The sequence below is a fragment of the Aspergillus karnatakaensis genome (assembly GCF_047715665.1).
Source record: "Aspergillus karnatakaensis strain CBS 102800 unplaced genomic scaffold BJY04scaffold_41, whole genome shotgun sequence".
NCBI classification, from domain to species: domain Eukaryota; kingdom Fungi; phylum Ascomycota; class Eurotiomycetes; order Eurotiales; family Aspergillaceae; genus Aspergillus; species Aspergillus karnatakaensis.
The window spans coordinates 22816-39739 of record NW_027395753.1 but is presented as its reverse complement, the minus strand read 5'-3'; the positions used below and the strand labels follow the sequence as shown (position 1 = coordinate 39739).

Sequence of the window (16924 nt, the reverse complement as noted above, 5' to 3'; positions counted from 1 at the left end):
TGATTGTGGTCTTGCGGTGATTGGGCTGATGGTTGGTTTTCTGATGTGGTTGGGGGCAGGTATTTTGTTTTGATTTGTTTTGTCAGAGTAGGATATTTGAAGGTCAGATTTGTGTCGTTTCCAATATGATGCTTGATATGAGTGATATAAGTGCATTGGGTACTAAACCTTCTATTGAAGCCTCTGGTCTCTTCTTTCTTTCAGCAAGACCAGAAACATACTGTACATACATAACAAGGACCCGATGGTCAACCAGCTCGGGGAGGGAAACGTGAAAACGGAAATGGAAACAAACCAACACCGACGTGGAAACTATATTCTTTTCTTCTCGCTCAGAAGTAGATATTTGGTAATGCGTTTATTGCGCCGGCTGCGCCTCTCCGTCCAGAGCACCATCCTTTCGCATCATCGTCTCGGGGTCCCACACGGGGTTCTGCAGATTTGTGAGGCCAGCGCTGTTCTCGCAGGTGTCTCTGCCGCTTAGAGGACCAGGAGCGGGAACCTTGACAGTTCCGGATGTGGCGGTGGCGGACTCCTTGAGCGCGGTAAGGAGGGCCTTGATGGATTCGGGGGTAAGATCCTCGTAGTAGTCGTCGTTGATCTGGACCATGGGAGCGTTGACGCAGGCGCCGAGGCACTCGACTTCGATGAATGTAAAAAGGCCGTCTTCGGTGGTGTGGCCGGGGGTGATTCCGAGGTGCTCTGTAATGGCCTTGACGATCTTGTCACTTCCGCAGCCACCAAGCTGGCATGGCGTCTGTTGGAGTGTTAGTTATAAAACCGCCGGTTGTACTAATGCTGCCATACCGTTGTGCAGAGTTGGACGAAATATTTGCCGACCGGGTCACGGTTGTACATTGTATAGAAGGTTGCGACTTCGTAGACGCGCATCGGGGGCATTTCGAGAAGGCGGGCAACCTCGTTCATGACGCTGATGCTGGTGAACCCATGTTGGCGCTGACCAAGGTCGAGAATGGGCATAACAGCGGCCTTTTTGTATTGAGGAGGGTAGCGGGCGAGGATCTCCTCGATGAGCTTGTTGTTCTGTTCGGAGAATTTGAAGGGGATGGAAGGGTTGTTCTCGGGGGTATTACGGTGCTAGAAAGATGACATTAGCAATCGATTAAGCTCCCTAATGTCTGTACTGAAGCAACGCGCGTGAAGCTGTCGCGATTGACGTACCACATTGAGGGTGTCGCTGAACCGTTGCGGACCGGCGGAGAAGGGTCTGAATTGGAATCGGGGGGCCTGGCGGATCAATTGGCGGCCAGCCCGCGGGAGAACAGGGAAGAATTTGGAAGCCATTGCTGGCGAGAGAAGAGGATGAGGGGTGAGGGGGTGAAGATTGAGGTCGTGAGGGCGAGGTTGATGAGTTCAACTCCGAAGTTGTGAACTCCCGGATTTGCGGACCTGCGCAACAGCCAATCAGCGGCGAGAGATTACGCCGCCCGCCAACCTCACTATAAAAGCGTATTATTCATCTCCATTTCCACACGATCTCACCAATCTATACAATCTCACTCCCTTCAGCCGCAGCTGCGATGACCCTGGCATGATTTCTAGGGTACGACTATCTACCCCTCTATATGTCTCTCAAGACATAGCGAGCATCATGCTCGAAGTCGACCAAGTGCCGCGGCTCGCTAGGGCTGAGAGCGCATCTAGCCTTTTTTGGGAACATGCAGCGACACTTTAGTTAGTGTCTATCCCTGGATGGGCTCATTTATGTTGCATATCCTTTGAGCCGATTCAGTTGTAAAATTGTGTATAAATCAGTCGTGAGTCCTGCTGTGGTCATGGATCCGTGCTCTCACGAGTACGGCAAATCATGGACTTTGTTGAAAAGGGCTCTACCAGGAGCTCATTCGTTTTCCTTCTGTCCGTTGCCCTGGTTTCCACTTACTTGGTAAATTCTGATTCTATGAAGGAAAGCCCACCGGCTGACTGCTCTGCTCAGGCCGGCTATATCATATACTACACGTATTTCCATCCTCTTGCAAAGTACCCAGGTCCAATCCTCTCCAAGGTAACCACTGCACGAGCAGCTTATCATGCTTGGAAAGGCGATCTCCATCTGGACATGTGGCTCTGCCATCGGAGATACGGTAACTCTAGTCTATCACTGCTCCTGGCCGTAGGCTAACTGTAGCCAGGCCCAGTGGTACGCTACGGACCGAATCATCTCATGTTTGAGAGCTCTACAGCTTTGAGAGGTGGGCATTCTGGCTTCCAAAAGACTACACTTTCTCAATTCCTGCAGACATCTACTCGCCAGGGCAGAACGTATCTAAGCCCGACATGTACCGGGGTCTTGGAAATGGACGATTAAACCTACTCACGCTGTCTGATAGGAAAGAACATTCTCGCCGGCGTCGACTAATCGGACGTGGGTTTACGGACAGCTCCCTCAGAGAGTTTACCCCAGAGCTTGTTAAGCATATCAACCGCTTCTGTGCCAGTCTTGACCGTGCCTCTGTACTCCAGTCCTCCGAACTCTGGAGCAAACCCCTGAACATGGCCAATTGGTGCAGCTATCTGACCTTCGATATAATGTGCGATTTTGTCTTCGGCGTCAGCTACAACCTAATAGATAGCGAGGAGCATCGTCATGTTGTTGACGACATAGAAGATGCAAACATCCGCGCCACGGTTCTTCTCTGGGCACCCTTCTTATATCTCTGCAGACTAGACAAGAGACTCTTCGTCAAGTCGGTCCGCGGCCGAAACCGCTACCTGGGGTTCCTAAATCGTCTGATCAAAGACTCCTCAGCACGCGAAGTACGAAAGTATGACATTTTCGCGTACCTAAACTCCCTGAAAGGCTCAAACGAGGAAGAGGCACTCGATCACCGCCAGGTCTTATCAGAGAGCAGCGTGCTAGTTGTTGCCGGTACACCTCAACCCTCCCCTCAACGGCTTCCGTATGTGCTAACGCGAATCCACCAGGCTACGACACAACAGCCACAGCCCTCTGTGCAGTCCTCTTCTACCTAACCCGCAACCCCCACGCTTACAGCAAACTTGCCACCGAAATCCGCTCCAGATTCACACCCACAGACCCAATCGTCTCCCTACGCGACCTAGAAAACACCCCCTACCTAACCGCCTGCATTGACGAGGCCCTCCGCATGTCGCCCTCCGTCACCTCATGCCTCTTCCGCGAAGTAGGCTCCGGCGGAGTCACCATTGACGACCACTTCATTCCTCCGAAGACTCTAATCGGCAGCGGGATCTACAGCCTGCATCACAACCCTGCCAATTACGAGCGTGCCAACGAGTTTATTCCGGAGCGGTGGCTTGATGATGAGCAGTGTGCATCAGCAAACCCGAAGTCTGCGTTCTCGCCGTTCTCTACGGGACCGAGGGCTTGTATCGGGAAGAGTCTTGCGCTGATGGAACTTTCGATGACTGTTGCTGTTCTTCTTGCGCGGTATGATCTTAAGGTTGCGGTGGGTGAGGCCGGACTTCTAGGTGCTGGAGACGTGCTTGCTGGGCCTGGGAGAGGGAATCCGGTGGAGTTTCAGCGGTATGACAAGATTACCTGCGCGAAGAGGGGGCCTTTGATCCAGTTGCGGCGATTGTAAGGTAGGAGTGGAAGTATGGTATCATGATCTATCTATATTACGTCTTATGCAACCTTTTATCATTATTATACATCTCAACCATTCTCAACCTCTCAACCCTCTAAAACCCCCCTAAACCTCTCCACAACTTCACCAATCCTCCCCACCAACTCCCTCTTCCTCTCCACTCCCACCCAACTCCCCTCCACCGAATTCTCCGCAATAACCCTCCACTCATCAACACTCAACCCAAACGCCTCCTGCACGCGACAATAGCACTCCAAAACCCACGCCCCGAAGTACGCCGGATCATCACTATTAATACTAAACCGCACCCCATGATCCAAGAACGTCCGAATCGGCACCTCCGAAATCCTCTCCACACACTTCAACTGCACATTGCTGACCGGGCAAACAGTAAGCAGGATCTTCTCGGCCGCAACACGAGCCATCAATGCCGGGTCAGAAGCAAGCGCGATTCCATGGTCGATTCTGGTCGCGCCGATTGAGAGTGCTGTTTCGATGTAGGAACTGTCGCCTTCTTCGCCCGCGTGCGCGGTTAAGTTTATGCCCCGTGCCGATGCGGAGGCGTAGATCGAGCGGAACATGTCCTTTGGCGGACCGACTTCGGAAGATGAGCAGCCGAGCCCGTGGATTATGGGGCTGTCTCCGGTTTCTGGGTTCTTGGAAAGGTGGCCGGCCTCCAGGGAGGTCTTGTATAGCGCCTCGGCGCTCTCGACGGGGAGGTGTTTCAAAAAACACATGATTAACCGCGTACTAACGCCGAGCTCCCTCTCTGCTCTCTTGCAGCCGTCCACGTACCCGGAAACGATTGTGTCGTAGGCAATCCCGCGCTGCATGTGGTCTTGGGGATCGAAGAAGACTTCGGCGTGGTGGACGCCTTCGGAGCTTGCGCGGGCGAAGTAGGAGAAGGCGAGATCGGAGAAGTCGGAGGCGGTTTTGAGGACTGTCATGCCGGTGAAGTAGAAGGAGAGGAAGTCGTCGAGGGAGGTGAAGTGGCCGTAGCGAGCGGAGAGGGATTCGATAGAGGTGTAGGCTGGGTTTGTGGTGGGGGAGGGGAGCGGGATGGAGTTCTTTTGGGAGAGATGGAAGATTAGGGATGGGGTGAGGCAGCCTTCGAGGTGGATGTGGTGTTCGCATTTGGGGAGGTCGGTGAGGAACTCGTGCCAGTGGTCTTTTTGGGGGGAGTTAGAAGGGCACATGGTGGTGGTTGGTAGCTACCTGTAGGTAGAGGGGTAGGGGGAGAGGCAGGTAAAAGTGGAAATGAAGAAGAAGAAGAAGAAGAAGAAGAAGATAAACTGGAACGAGATGGTATAAATAAGTATAGATCACAGCCAGTTGGATAATAGATTCTCCACCCTTGTAGGTCTGCAGTTAAACTCCAAGCAAGCTCCACGTGCAGTCGGGTAAGCTTAATGGAAGAGCCAATAGATTCGCAGCGTGGCCAATATCAAGCCTCGGGTGAGCCTGGGTGAGTCAAAAGAATAAAGAGGGTGACTCAAAAATTGAAGTTGATAACCATAGAAAAAAGCGGATCAGAAAACTAAGGTGGGTCTGCTACAGTATCAGATCAACGGAGGAGGCCGACGGAGACCGGAGAAATGCCTATTCTCTTGGAACAATAAGTGCTCAAGCTATATTTGTTACATTTATAGCCAAACAAATTGACGTACAGAATAATATCCAGATCGTAAGGAGGTGTTAATGTTGTAGAGGCCTCACTCTAGGACCATTTCTCGGAGCCTTGCATAGGTGTGCGCCTCCCCTGTCCTTTTTCATTGTGGATCTTCGGTCCTGCAGACGACGCAGAGCTCTATCGCTTTCCTTCCACGAGAGCTTTTTGGTTGGTGATTCTTTCATCTCTCGGTTCGCCAATCGTACTTAGCTCTTTGCTTTGTATTCCTCGACGATCGAAATATGCAACGCTATGCGATACAAGAGACAATGCCTGTAGATACTTCACGTCGCAAGTTGGCGAAAATGCAATGATTGAGATGAGCATTGCAGTCTCGATGTGTTGACACCGGCTCCCCTCCTGTTGACCTGTGTGATGAGGTCAACAGGACGGCTTGGGTCGAAATCTCCCTTACCTCTCAAAAGTTGTCAAGCGACCATAGCCATGCGACAGCGGCTCTCGTTTAAGGAATATTACATTGCAATACTGTGCGCTTTGGATAAAGAGTTGCTGGCCGTCAGAGCAAGGACTTGCCCACCATCATGACACAAATAATTACTCTCTCTGTCGGATGGCAAAGCACAATGTCGTCGCAACTTGCCTTCCTTCTGGGGAAATCGACACCAACTCGGCCGCCAGTGCGATTTCCCATCTCGTCCGCAGTTTCCCCGCGTCAGATTCTGTTCACCTGTTGGATTGGCGGCGGAGTCCCGTCAAAAAAGCATGACATTCGGCTGGGCGACGTTTTTATGGGCCTTCCACTGGGGGGTCTGCGAGCGTCGTTCAATATGACCTGGGGACAGCCATGGCGAACGGGGTATGTGACCAAACTGCTCAATTGCAGCAGGCGCCACGCTATTCGATGACGGATATAAGCAAGATGAAGTCAGATCTGACATCCATGCACGAATTGCGAGCTTTACGGCGCTGAGTGCTTAATGACTCCAGATAACAAGCGCCCCCGGCGAGTGAAAGCCCCCTCCAGCGGTGATCCTGCGGTACCAGACAACGCCAGCGAAACGAACAAGATAAACTCAAACCTCTACAGACGTCCCTTGACCAGATTGCCACTCATAACCCACGGTATAAGTACCCAGGAGGGGCCTCGGATGTCTTGTTTACGCCTTCTGGGACACATAATGCTCGAGCAGATGGCTGTGGACTATGTGCTTGCCCAATTACTAAATCGTCCACGTCGTGACGACTCAAGTCAACCAACAGTCCTCTACTACCCGATAGCATCAGGGAAGCCGTGGTGAAGAGCGCAGGACTTCGGGATCAGCTACGCGATCGATACAACATCCCGTGTTTTGAGATGGAGGACGCAGGAATATGCTTCTGCTGCTGCCGCCGCATATGCAAAGCTTCTTTTGGTGGCCCCAGAGTCAGGCGGAAGGGGCCACCATGAAGTCTTCAATGTGCAGAGGTCAGGTTAGTACGCTATTCCGTACCTTTGGCTATATCGAGCGATAGCCAGTGCTTTGGTGGATAGGTAGGGCTTACATGTTCTCGATGTATAAGTTAAGCAAGCCGTGCATGAACGTCTGTCCGAACAACCGTCCGAAAAACCGGCCTCCTGTCTACGTCCGCGCTCAGATAAAGCAGAAACTAATACACCGGCGGGTTGCCTTGTCTTTTGCTACGGTTTAGGAAATAGACTCATCCAGAGCAGGGCATTTGCCCGCAGGTGGCCATCCTTGGATGACTGGCCCTTGAATGGGATGAAGCCTTTTCAGTCACTTCAGCGCTGGATCTCAGCTCCAGCGTCATATCATCTTGTCATCAACGCACGGCCTGCCGATACAAACTGAGCCAGACACCTCGCATTTGAGGTCGTTGGTTTCATTCGGACCACCACACCGTACCATACAGGCTATTCACTATCACTTCCCAATGATGACTGGTATGCATTTCCCGATATCATAGATGACTTAATATCGCAAGCCATTCCAAACGACAACACTCTGGAGGCAACAATAAGAGGCCCCAATACAGCTAATATACCTGAGTTATGCTCGTTAGCCAGGAGGGTTTACTCTGTGGCTAAGGACTCCTTTGTCGTGATTGAAACCTCCGCACCAACACACGCCACTCACCTATTGAATACTTCTCGAGATGTCATTGAAGACCTGAGTTGACATTGAAGGTACTAGCTGTGCCCATTTCCGAGGCTCATGACATGTCCTCCATCAATCTCCAAACTCCCCATTGATTGCAATCATATCCCTCCCGGCACCGCCTACTGAGGACAGCGGAATCGCCTTAGGAATAAACACACACTATGGCGACAGTTGAGACCATCATTATCGTCTAGGATCAAGCAGGGGTAAATTTATGATTCGTGAAGCCTCACTCAGACAGTAAATGGTCTTCATACCAAGTCCTAGCGAGTGGTGCTGAATCTCAAGCAGTATAGACAGCTTAATGCAATCCTTGAGCACAATGCCGCCTGATCTGGGTCAGGCGCAGAAAGGTTTTGCGAAGCAGATGAAACAATTCAACTCTCCACGTATTCCGAGTTTGTCGGAGAGCTGACACTGCATATGTCTGTACCAGTTCCGCTGTCCACCGCAATTACAGCTGCAACCAGTATCGCCATAAAATTCAGGAGGACTTCGAGGCCCTTAGGCAGCCTAAACACCCAATGATCTATGACTTAGTCTCCCGCTTTTTGTATCTACGTGAGTCCGGTAAGGAGGCAAAACCGAAGAAGCAGACCGTGCAACTGGTTTCAGAGTCTCTTATAAAAGCCCTCGAAAAACTGACGGGAATGAGATATGAGCAACTTGAGGACCTACACAACAATGTGAGTATTGCCAGGCTCTATTACGTTGCTTTTGCCTGTAAGGGCAGTTGCAACCATTACCTAGCTTCGATCAGGAAGACGAACGACAAGTTGACATGTTCTTGTAGCTCATGGAGAGCATGTATGGAGAAGAGTATGCCGCTGCTGACACTCTTTCAAAATGGCGAAGTCAGCTCGAAGCACTTGACAAAACTATTTGCGCCTGATACTGTGGTCGTGGCCTATCAGAGCAAAGAGCCTTGCGCCTTTACCGCTGACGGCTGTATTCAAATGAACTCGTCTCGTGTACAGTTATTTTGCAGGTCCTGGGGTTTTGACGGCAGGATCTTTGAGGAAAGAACATCTCTATTTATATCATGCCACCTTAACGTGAGGAACTTGAGATAGAAGAGCTGGAAGTGTGTCCTTTTCGGTCTAATCGAACGGGGCTTGCTGCGCAGCTACGAAGAAGAGGTCTGAGATGTTGGGAATGCCGACAGAGGAAATATGTAGGATACTCTCCTAACTCGTTGAGCTTTGCCTTCCGAATGGTATGTTCTAAATGCCTACCTACCCTCGGAGGTGTCTCCCTCAGTCGCAACGCTGTGTTATAGGCAAGTCCGCGGTTAATAATTGACGTTGAAACCTACCGTCAGATACACAGCAGGGAAGGAAATGTCCGCTCTGATCAAACTGGACCAGATGTCACCCAGGAAAAGCTCCCAGATGGTACATTTCTATACATGCTTCCCGCAACCATTCCCGCATTAGTTCCCATGGCAAGAAATGGCGTCATTTATCTACAATATCCAAGCTTGGTATCAGCTTCACTGATTAGCTCTGTTGCAGAGGCCTTGTGGTGGATCGAATCACAGATGTTACTTGAAATGTCGATGCTTCCCAACACCTAATTCTGCGTTCGACCAAAAAGCAGCTAATCAAGACCCTTATCGCTTCCCATAATCAAGCAAAGACTTCTACAGACGTTATTGAAGGCAAGGAAACGGACTCATTCTCCTACACGGAGGGCCCGGCGCGGGCAAGACCCTTACAGCCAAATCAGTCGCAGAGCTCACCAAGCGTCCCTTATACCGCATGACATGCGGCGATGTTGGCACCAACGCAGAAGATGTCGAGGGGTACCTAGAGATTGTCTTCTACCTGGGTACCAAATAGGATTGCGTGAGCCTCCTCGACAAAGCGGACATCTTTCTCGAAGAACGTAGCCCTTCGGACCTACAGCGAAATGCTCTCGTATCTGTCTTTCTCCGCGTTCTGGAATACTACCAGGGTATTCTCATCCTAACCTCAAATCGCGTCGGCACCTTCGACGAAGCCTTCAAGTCAAGGGTCCAACTAAACCTCCATTCCTTGCGCTCAAGAAATCCAGCCGCCGTCTAATCTGGACAAATTCATCAATGGTCTCCAAAAATCCGATGTCCACACTTGCATCGACGAGCTCAAAGAAAACATCGACAGGCTGAGCATGCACGAGTTGAATGGCCGGGAAATAAGAAACGCGATTCGAATGGCGACACTCCTAGCGCAGTTTCGGGGCGAGGTTGTGCAGTATCGTCACCTTAAGCAAATAATTGAGATGCTAAATGAGTTCGAGAAGTATCTTACTGATATTCATGGGCATGACTCTTCGGATTGGGCAAAGGCCCAGGGTACCAGGGCTGATTAGGGCTGTACTTGTTTCTATACCACCAATTACTTCCTATATCTTCCTTTTCTAACCGAAATATAAGTCACAGCCGGTTGTTATAAGAAGAGATAAAGAATGTTAGGGAATGAAGGTCTGATTTCCTAAATCTATAGAGAATTAATACTAGATTTATCCCGTAGGACTATAAGGATCCTATCAAGTTTATATAATTTCTATATAAGAAAGAGCTATCAATTCTATATAGATGTATATAGATGTATATTTCTCTTCTTGATTACTATATTTTAATTAAGCAGGTGATTATTCATTAGTCCTCCGTGCAGGAGAATTAGAGTATATTACTAGCTGAGAATTCCGCCTGCCTCACAAATATAGAAAGATTATTATACCTAGAGAGTATAAAGCATACGGGCTCGCAACATCCAAGTCTCGGTTTCGAGAGTTTTTACATGAATCGCCAGTCAGCTCTCTTAATTGATTTAGCTTTATATTTTAAAATAAAAACTTGATTTACATCAAAAAGCCCGGCTAGCTCAATCGGCAGAGCGTGAGACTCTTAATCTCAAGGTTGCGGGTTCAACCCCCGCGTTGGGCTATTCTTTTTTTAATTTTATTTTTTCCCTCGTCTCCTCCCTTGGAGGCTTCACAGCGACTCAGGAAAGCTTTCGAGATCTCTTTCTCCAGTTGCAAAGATAATTATTATGTATACACCGTCTGAAATTTATTGCTGTCTTTGTCATTGAAATGCTAAGGTTTACACAGCTCCTGCCTGCAAGTGGCTGCTCTTAGAGGCCCTCTGCTCCATGGATACAGACGTGGTTTAAACCTTGAAAGGGGGTTGGCCTATACTATAAGTATGCCTCTTCGTTCTTGTTAATATCAAATGCCGCTCTGTCTGGACTTAGGCAGTAATTTTATCTGTGTCTTGCGCGACATCATCGGGGCCATTCTATCGGCATGCGCGGTATATATATTAGGTCAACAACCGGCTCAAATCAACATATAATGGATACTGAAATCCAAAAAACCGGCAAGTCAGTAGTAAGCTCGTCCGTCTATCACATATCTGACCAGGCAGAAGACCCCAACCATAATTCATATGCAAACAGGGCGAGAATCTAGATGGTTTGGGTGATCCTGCCATGTAGAACAGAGTCCTCCAAACTGGATTGATGAATACGCCCAACATGGACTGGTCTCTGAGATCAGACAAACCCTAGCTAGAGCAAAATGAAAGAATGGAGGTAAGGATAGATAATGTTGCTATTGACATGTCATGGCGGGTCTCTGACTCTAGGGTAACCCGCACCCGTAAACGGATAACTCCCAGCTGTTGTTCAAGGCTAGTAGTAGACCCTATCTGTGGATTTATGTCGTGTAATTCCTCTATGTTTACTCTAAATGCATACTTATATTAAAAACCCTGCCTAGTTCTACTATATAATACTTAGAGAATCTTAAACTCGCATACCTGCTAACCCTAATAAACAGTAAATCAAAACTGTATCTAACTCTAAGATACTGTTTATATGATGATACTATATTGTTCTTTCCATTGTTTCAGATTCACAGAACTGACAGGAGGGAATATAGCTCAGTGCAGTTAAAAGAAAGGTCAGCATGAATATTAGAAAATGTACTTTCCTGTCTTATTAAGATCCCCCAAACCCGTTATGATTAGTCTGATTAAGGTGCTTATAGCTGTTTATGGCCCTCTCTTTGTTTATCTATCTATTCAGGGTCTGTTAGTAGTGGCATGGCGGGCGGGCGTGGTTGTATAGCTTTTAGTATTGTATACCAGAAATGCTTTTGCACCTACACTGACCATTTTTATGAGCAGGGCTGCATTCCCTGATAGAAATAGAGGCTCTGAACTTTAGATTCCTGAATTTCAATAGTAAGCACCAGAGATAAGTTTCCATCAATCCAAGCAAATACCTTGTCCTGACCAACCCCCTCTATTCCCCTCTTACGAGCCAAAAAAAAAAAAAACCGAATTAAAAAATATATTCTCAAAAATAACCCACTTAATTAATAAATCAAGGCAAGGTGGCCGAGTGGTTAAGGCGCCAGTTTTAGGCCTATCCCTGAAGGATTTAGATCTTCAAGGTTCGTCCCCTTGAACGAATATGCCTTTACCTTGGGAAGTCCACTGGTGGGAAACCGCGCGAGTTCGAATCTCGTCCTTGTCAAATGATTAACTCTTTTTGCTTTGCTTCCTTGATCTTCTTTCTTCCTTTTTTACTTGTGATAAGGATTGTAGGAGTAAAAGGTAAAAAGTTAAGAATGAAAAGTACAAGATTTGGACTCGTGAGGCTTCTCTCCAGTGGATATAGAAGTACCCTAGAACTAGTGCCTTTGTTTCAAGGAGTAAAAGCAACAAACAATGTAGGAGGATGCTGTCATTGTTTGTTTCAAGTCTAGGGTTATGTGTTTATTTCTACTCTAATTAGAATAAACTCCTTTAGTTTGATGGCAGTGCTTTATATCTATCTGTGTATTATACCTGCTTGTGTCGCGACTCGCAAGGACCACTGAGTTCAACTTTTGTGATGGAGTCATTTGGTAGCTTTGAGTGGTGCACATAGCCGGGTTAGTAGTATTCAATCCTAGGCACAATGCCCTCTCCTTTCTATTAGAGCTGTGGTCTGCTGAAGATCCCCTTCGGCCAATAAATACTCTCGACACTTAGTCACTTAGTATATTGTGAACTCTAGGTTTAACAAGTCGGGCTCATGCCCCTGCAGTTAGGGTTGTTTAATAAGAAGGATTGAGTGGCAGTGCACTGGCTGCATGAAAAAATAGCCTGAATGATACAAATAGTCAGTCCTCTATATAAAATTCCATAAGAACAATGCCTCCGTTCCATATATAGAGCAAGCGTCTGCCCAGCAAGCAAATAGGTATCTCAAGAGAAGAAAATCACACGCGGTCTACGGAGGATATCTACAAATATTTCCAGGCACCAATTGACTATCGGTCGATGTTCATCGCCATCACCATCATCATCATCGGCCGCCTAGACTACCTACTGCCCCCGCCGTCAACGCGTGCCTCATAACTCCCCATCGAAGCCTTGCACCCGCAGTCCTCTCGGGATAACCTGCTGGGCCGCCATGGTCTCATCCCACTGGAAAGTCACCCATTGGTGGGCACCGGGCAACGTCGTACCGCCGATCCACGTATTCTTCCCACCATAAAACATCGTGCGATGCGTGCCCTGGCGGAATCGGATGCCCCTGGCGGCAGCCTCGTTTTGAACCAGGGCGATATTGGGATCATTGGGTCGGTTGAAGCCCCAACCCCCCTCGACGACAAGGCAGCGGAGCGATGTGGAATCGGCGATGATTCCCCGCACCTCATTAATGACGGCTACATCGTCGCGCGGGGTAGTGCAGACGTGTATTAAGTTTTCCCCGCACAGGCATAGGGTTTCCACGTTCGGGGGTATGTGGGCGCGGAGACGGTCGGGCTCAGGGTTTGGGCACCGGTATCCGCACAGGATGAGAGGGCATATGGTGAGGTGGCGCAGGGCCGGGAAATCTGCAAAGGAGGCGCAGAATGGTGCCATGAAATTGTTGTCTGCGCGCCACCTCCCTATTGTTACATCGCTGACTGCATCCTGGTAGATGTCCAGGTATTCTAACTGGTTGCGTAGGTGCTGGAGCATGGGCCAGATCTGCTGCTGCCAAACAGAGGGACCCCTTCCTTCAGCTGGAGCCGGTGGTGTCTGCGTCGTCATGGGCCATCCTGTTCCTACCTGGTGGAAGGCCCCTTCATCGCCGAGAAGGCGGAAACTGAGCTGTTGGAGGCGCGGAGAGAGGGTAACCCCATGTTGGTAGCTGAAGTTGGTCATAGATGGGGCCGCTCAGGGTAAGTCTCTCGATTTGAGTAGTGTTATTTGCCGTGTTGGGGGTTGCAGCAACATTCGCACCGACACTGACATGTTGGAACATGACCTCCTGCAACCAGGTAAAACGGTGAAAGGGTAGTTTAACATCGGTTATCTCGAATGGGTCCCTTGAGTAGTGGAGACTGTTCCTTTGGCGGATCAGCTTGGGCCCGGCCTGAAGCGTTCTTAGTCTCCGCAGTGGACGGTCATTCAGGGTGAAGAAGGCCGCATAGCCTGGTGTCCCCAGTGTATAGTCGACGATCCTCCTCAACCAAGGGTCGGTCGCTTCAGGCCAGACGTGGATTGCCAAATTCTGGACCCTGAAGCAATACGCTAGAGCTAAGGCAATTAGGGGGCATTGGTAGCCTTCTGCGTGCTTCCCTCCCCAGAGTATTCTACATGCCCTGGTCGACAAGCTTTGCTCTCCGATAGGGGTGCCCTGGTCAAACCCTATATCGGTGAAAGCCTGTTCAACCCAAGCTCGATTCCTCATGTAGAGGGCACGAAGGTACCAGGTGAGAATTCTATCCCGATGAACATGCTTGATTTCGCCATTCTGGTTTAGGTATTCCGGTGCGATTCACGCGAAAATGACGTCGTCGTTATCCATCACAGTCGGTTGGTTGTAAGCCTGGGCTGCACCCCGAGGCTTGCGAAGCCAATTATCACCATGCTTGAATGTCGTGACGAGGACACGACTGACGTCTTGGGGCTCAAACCGCTCAAAGAGACTGGCGGAAGTAAAGGTAAGCTGCCTCAACTCTCTCGCCCGGTTAGGCTGGGTTACCACCTCTTCGACGAAATTCCAGAGGTCTTCGATGTCGTTGGCATCGCCATCATAGCTGAAGTCAGCAGTGGTATAGGGCCGGAGAGCTGCATTCCAGGCTCTGTTGACCGTGAGGAGGTATGCCGGGAAGGTTCGGCGGTTCACGTAAGCTGGCGTGACCCCGACGACAAACTCGAAGATCCTTGCGGTGACTTCTGCAGGGAATGGGAACTGGGGGCCAAATGGGTGGTTGTTATTGGCCATGGTAGAAAGCAAATAATCAGACGGCGGAGTGGAATTATGTGACTGTAGGTCACTTATGTTGTTGACTTAAGAGGTCGAGAGTGCTTGCGCCAGACTTCATCTATTCGCCTGCCCTAGCGATTGTCACTTATGGTGTCGTTGAGTTGAGCATTTAAATAGCATTCCTTTACTGCTGGCCGGTTCAGAAGCAAAGAAATCATGCTGTCTTTGGCTTTGTTTATTGAGACATGTCCGATGTCAAGAGTTGTGGATTTGTCACGGGTAGTTTGGGACCACAAAAGCATGAGCCGGAACGTGTAGACTCAGGGGTCAGAGGCGTGTCATGATTGTCTTTGAGGAATATAGTACCAGCTGATTGGAGGCATATAGATAGGGACATAACGATGAAAAGTGAGTCTCGTGGTTCGAGTCGGCTGAAGGGTATGTATGGCAGTGAACCATGACCAGAAACGGAGCAACAATGTGAGAAGGGCTTTTTGGCATGCGTCCTTTGATCGAATTGTTTTGTTTTGTTTGTTGAGTAGCCAAGATAGACTAAACGAAAGATGAGACGAAAGAAAGGAAACTAAGGAGGTGACAGGTGAAGTTTGACAATCAAAGAAACCAGAAGAATTGAAATGCGATTTGAGATCTAGGAGGATGCAAAGTACGCCAGACACACGATCATGCATAGGAAGCCTAGGTATCCGTGGCTTGCGAGCAGGTATTGCTGCAGTAGTATTGCGGTTTCACGTTGCACCTTTCTCGCTGCCCGTCGACGAACGATCGCAAAATTGCGATATTGAATGCTTCCCACACAATCCTGCTCAAGATGATCTCAATAGACGGGAAACCAATCTGTGAGAGTTGAATACGAATTGTGACGCATATAGTGGTGGAATCTCCACGGTGACATCGCCGCGCTTAGGTTGAGTTCATGAATGCGCGTAGAATTTGAGCGGTGCTGTGACGACAGATCTGCGATTTTCGACAGGGTAGTTGTAGAGGGGCTGGGTTCATGACTCCATGCAGAAAAAGAAAGGTATTCCAGGACCCAGCGCGACTTATCATTGTATCTTCTGGCCGTGACGATTTCTCGTATCGGGCCTTGGGGCTAAGACTTGCGTAGAGGACATAATGGACGCCGCTGATAACTGTAAACAGCCAAAGGAACCATTCCAATAGGAGTAGCCGAGACACGAAGTCAATGACGAACGGCCTTAGTGGCTCGTGGGTGACCAGACTGACCGGGGCTCTGCAGAGGATTGACGTCAGAATATATTCAGGTACTCCTTAATAGTGTATAAGAAACCTAACGCATTTTGAAAAAGGACTAATCAATCTTAGGCACTTGAAATCTCCGTTGAAAGCCAGGTGATCGATGGATCAATACAGCCGATAATGACGAGGTTGGGGCTGCAAGGGAGTTGTGAGGGGTTGTGCTTCTCAGAGAGCTGCTCAGGCTCTGAATTCCCTCCAGTTGGTCTGTAAGCGGTCTGGTTAGAATGTCAGTCATGTGCGGGTTGGCGATAATATACTAGACCTACTTAGCAGTTCTCTGATGATTGAGTTGGTAATTCCCCTCGGGGCCACTGGACGCTTTGGTCCTTGTCCATATTCACGTGATATGCCAGCAGGATGGCATCTGGACTCTGGAGCAACTGGGAAGTTTCCAGTCACTTGATAGCAATGCCAGCGTCGGCTGTTAGTCGAAACTTCTGTTGTAGCCGCACGCATATTTTTCTTTTTTGAGTAGTTAAACCGCGTCGACACAACAATTATTTCACCCACCGCTTGTAGATCTGACAGACGATCAGCTGCGAGGCTGCTGTTTGTGCCGGAGAGCCATCGGCTGAGGATGATGGGAGGCTGTGGCGTAGTGTTTTGTAAACGAGGCATGGAGTATAGTGCTGGTGGAAAAGTCGGAAATGGCCTTTGCACGGCTGGGGCAGAGAAAGGAAGAGAAATAGAACAAAGAGGCGAACAGAGTTAGGAAGGGATTAATTGCTTGGGTTGTAGATAGGCTGTGGGGTGAGTTGGGGTGTAAGATCCAGATGACGTGGTTGTCAGAGATGCGTGTGTTGAACTTTGCGGTGTCCGTAATAATGGTGCAGCTCGAGGAGGTCTAAATACCTAGAGACGGACTCTTAAAGTAAATACAACCAGGCAATTATTGCCAAATGGTTTGTTTGAACGGCTGCTATATAGTAAACTTGCTGGCGCCGGCACGTTTATATTATACGAGCTTACCAGTAAAATGAACGCTTGTCCCTTTTTACGACGTTCGAATTGACTTCGGCGGACTTAGGT

The 16924-nt window shown here is 49.1% G+C and overlaps 9 protein-coding genes and 2 non-coding genes across 11 annotated transcripts; 5 read left to right on the top strand and 6 right to left on the bottom strand.

The window, feature by feature from the left end:
- Positions 1-132: 132 nt before the first annotated feature.
- Positions 133-1360, bottom strand: BJY04DRAFT_194480 (complex I 24 kDa subunit family protein). The gene is made up of 3 exons (XM_073712066.1): positions 1183-1360; positions 808-1098; positions 133-757 (listed from the first exon to the last, which is right to left on the bottom strand). Exons 1-3 carry the CDS (start codon positions 1303-1305, stop codon positions 359-361), a joined length of 813 nt encoding a protein of 270 aa, XP_073568770.1. The 5' UTR covers positions 1306-1360; the 3' UTR covers positions 133-358.
- Positions 1361-2164: 804 nt separating this feature from the next.
- BJY04DRAFT_104427 (cytochrome P450) lies at positions 2165-3633 on the top strand. Its single transcript, XM_073707985.1, has 2 exons — positions 2165-2890; positions 2947-3633. Exons 1-2 carry the CDS (start codon positions 2299-2301, stop codon positions 3582-3584), a joined length of 1230 nt encoding a protein of 409 aa, XP_073568769.1. The 5' UTR covers positions 2165-2298; the 3' UTR covers positions 3585-3633.
- Positions 3634-3676: 43 nt separating this feature from the next.
- On the bottom strand, positions 3677-5074 carry aah1 (adenosine deaminase; the record flags this gene model as incomplete). Its single annotated transcript, XM_073719077.1, has 1 exon — positions 3677-5074. Exon 1 carries the CDS (start codon positions 4784-4786, stop codon positions 3677-3679), a length of 1110 nt encoding a protein of 369 aa, XP_073568768.1. The 5' UTR covers positions 4787-5074.
- A 652-nt stretch (positions 5075-5726) lies between these two features.
- BJY04DRAFT_194475 (uncharacterized protein) lies at positions 5727-5999 on the top strand. The gene has a single exon (XM_073712065.1). It carries the CDS (start codon positions 5831-5833, stop codon positions 5984-5986), a length of 156 nt encoding a protein of 51 aa, XP_073568767.1. The 5' UTR covers positions 5727-5830; the 3' UTR covers positions 5987-5999.
- Positions 6000-8174: 2175 nt separating this feature from the next.
- BJY04DRAFT_194474 (uncharacterized protein) lies at positions 8175-8591 on the top strand (the record flags this gene model as incomplete). Its single annotated transcript, XM_073712064.1, has 1 exon — positions 8175-8591. A coding segment is annotated over exon 1 (259 nt), but the record flags the coding sequence as incomplete, so codon positions are not given.
- A 1644-nt stretch (positions 8592-10235) lies between these two features.
- Positions 10236-10308, top strand: BJY04DRAFT_t116. Its single transcript has one exon. It is a non-coding gene; the product is annotated as a tRNA-Lys (tRNA).
- Positions 10309-11756: 1448 nt separating this feature from the next.
- BJY04DRAFT_t117 lies at positions 11757-11905 on the top strand. Its single transcript has one exon. It is a non-coding gene; the product is annotated as a tRNA-Leu (tRNA).
- An 833-nt stretch (positions 11906-12738) lies between these two features.
- BJY04DRAFT_194473 (uncharacterized protein) lies at positions 12739-13369 on the bottom strand. Its single transcript, XM_073712063.1, has one exon. The coding sequence runs from the start codon at positions 13282-13284 to the stop codon at positions 12769-12771; it is 516 nt and encodes a 171-aa protein (XP_073568765.1). The 5' UTR covers positions 13285-13369; the 3' UTR covers positions 12739-12768.
- A 63-nt stretch (positions 13370-13432) lies between these two features.
- BJY04DRAFT_194472 (uncharacterized protein) lies at positions 13433-14219 on the bottom strand. Its single transcript, XM_073712062.1, has one exon. It carries the CDS (start codon positions 14096-14098, stop codon positions 13490-13492), a length of 609 nt encoding a protein of 202 aa, XP_073568764.1. The 5' UTR covers positions 14099-14219; the 3' UTR covers positions 13433-13489.
- BJY04DRAFT_220548 (uncharacterized protein) lies at positions 14186-14635 on the bottom strand (the record flags this gene model as incomplete). The annotated part of the gene is made up of 1 exon (XM_073716899.1): positions 14186-14635. The coding sequence occupies one exon, from the start codon at positions 14633-14635 to the stop codon at positions 14186-14188; it is 450 nt and encodes a 149-aa protein (XP_073568763.1).
- A 963-nt stretch (positions 14636-15598) lies between these two features.
- BJY04DRAFT_104392 (uncharacterized protein) lies at positions 15599-16668 on the bottom strand. Its single transcript, XM_073707984.1, has 3 exons — positions 16162-16668; positions 15927-16099; positions 15599-15869 (listed from the first exon to the last, which is right to left on the bottom strand). Exons 1-2 carry the CDS (start codon positions 16511-16513, stop codon positions 15948-15950), a joined length of 504 nt encoding a protein of 167 aa, XP_073568762.1. The 5' UTR covers positions 16514-16668; the 3' UTR covers positions 15599-15869; positions 15927-15947.
- Positions 16669-16924: the final 256 nt, after the last annotated feature.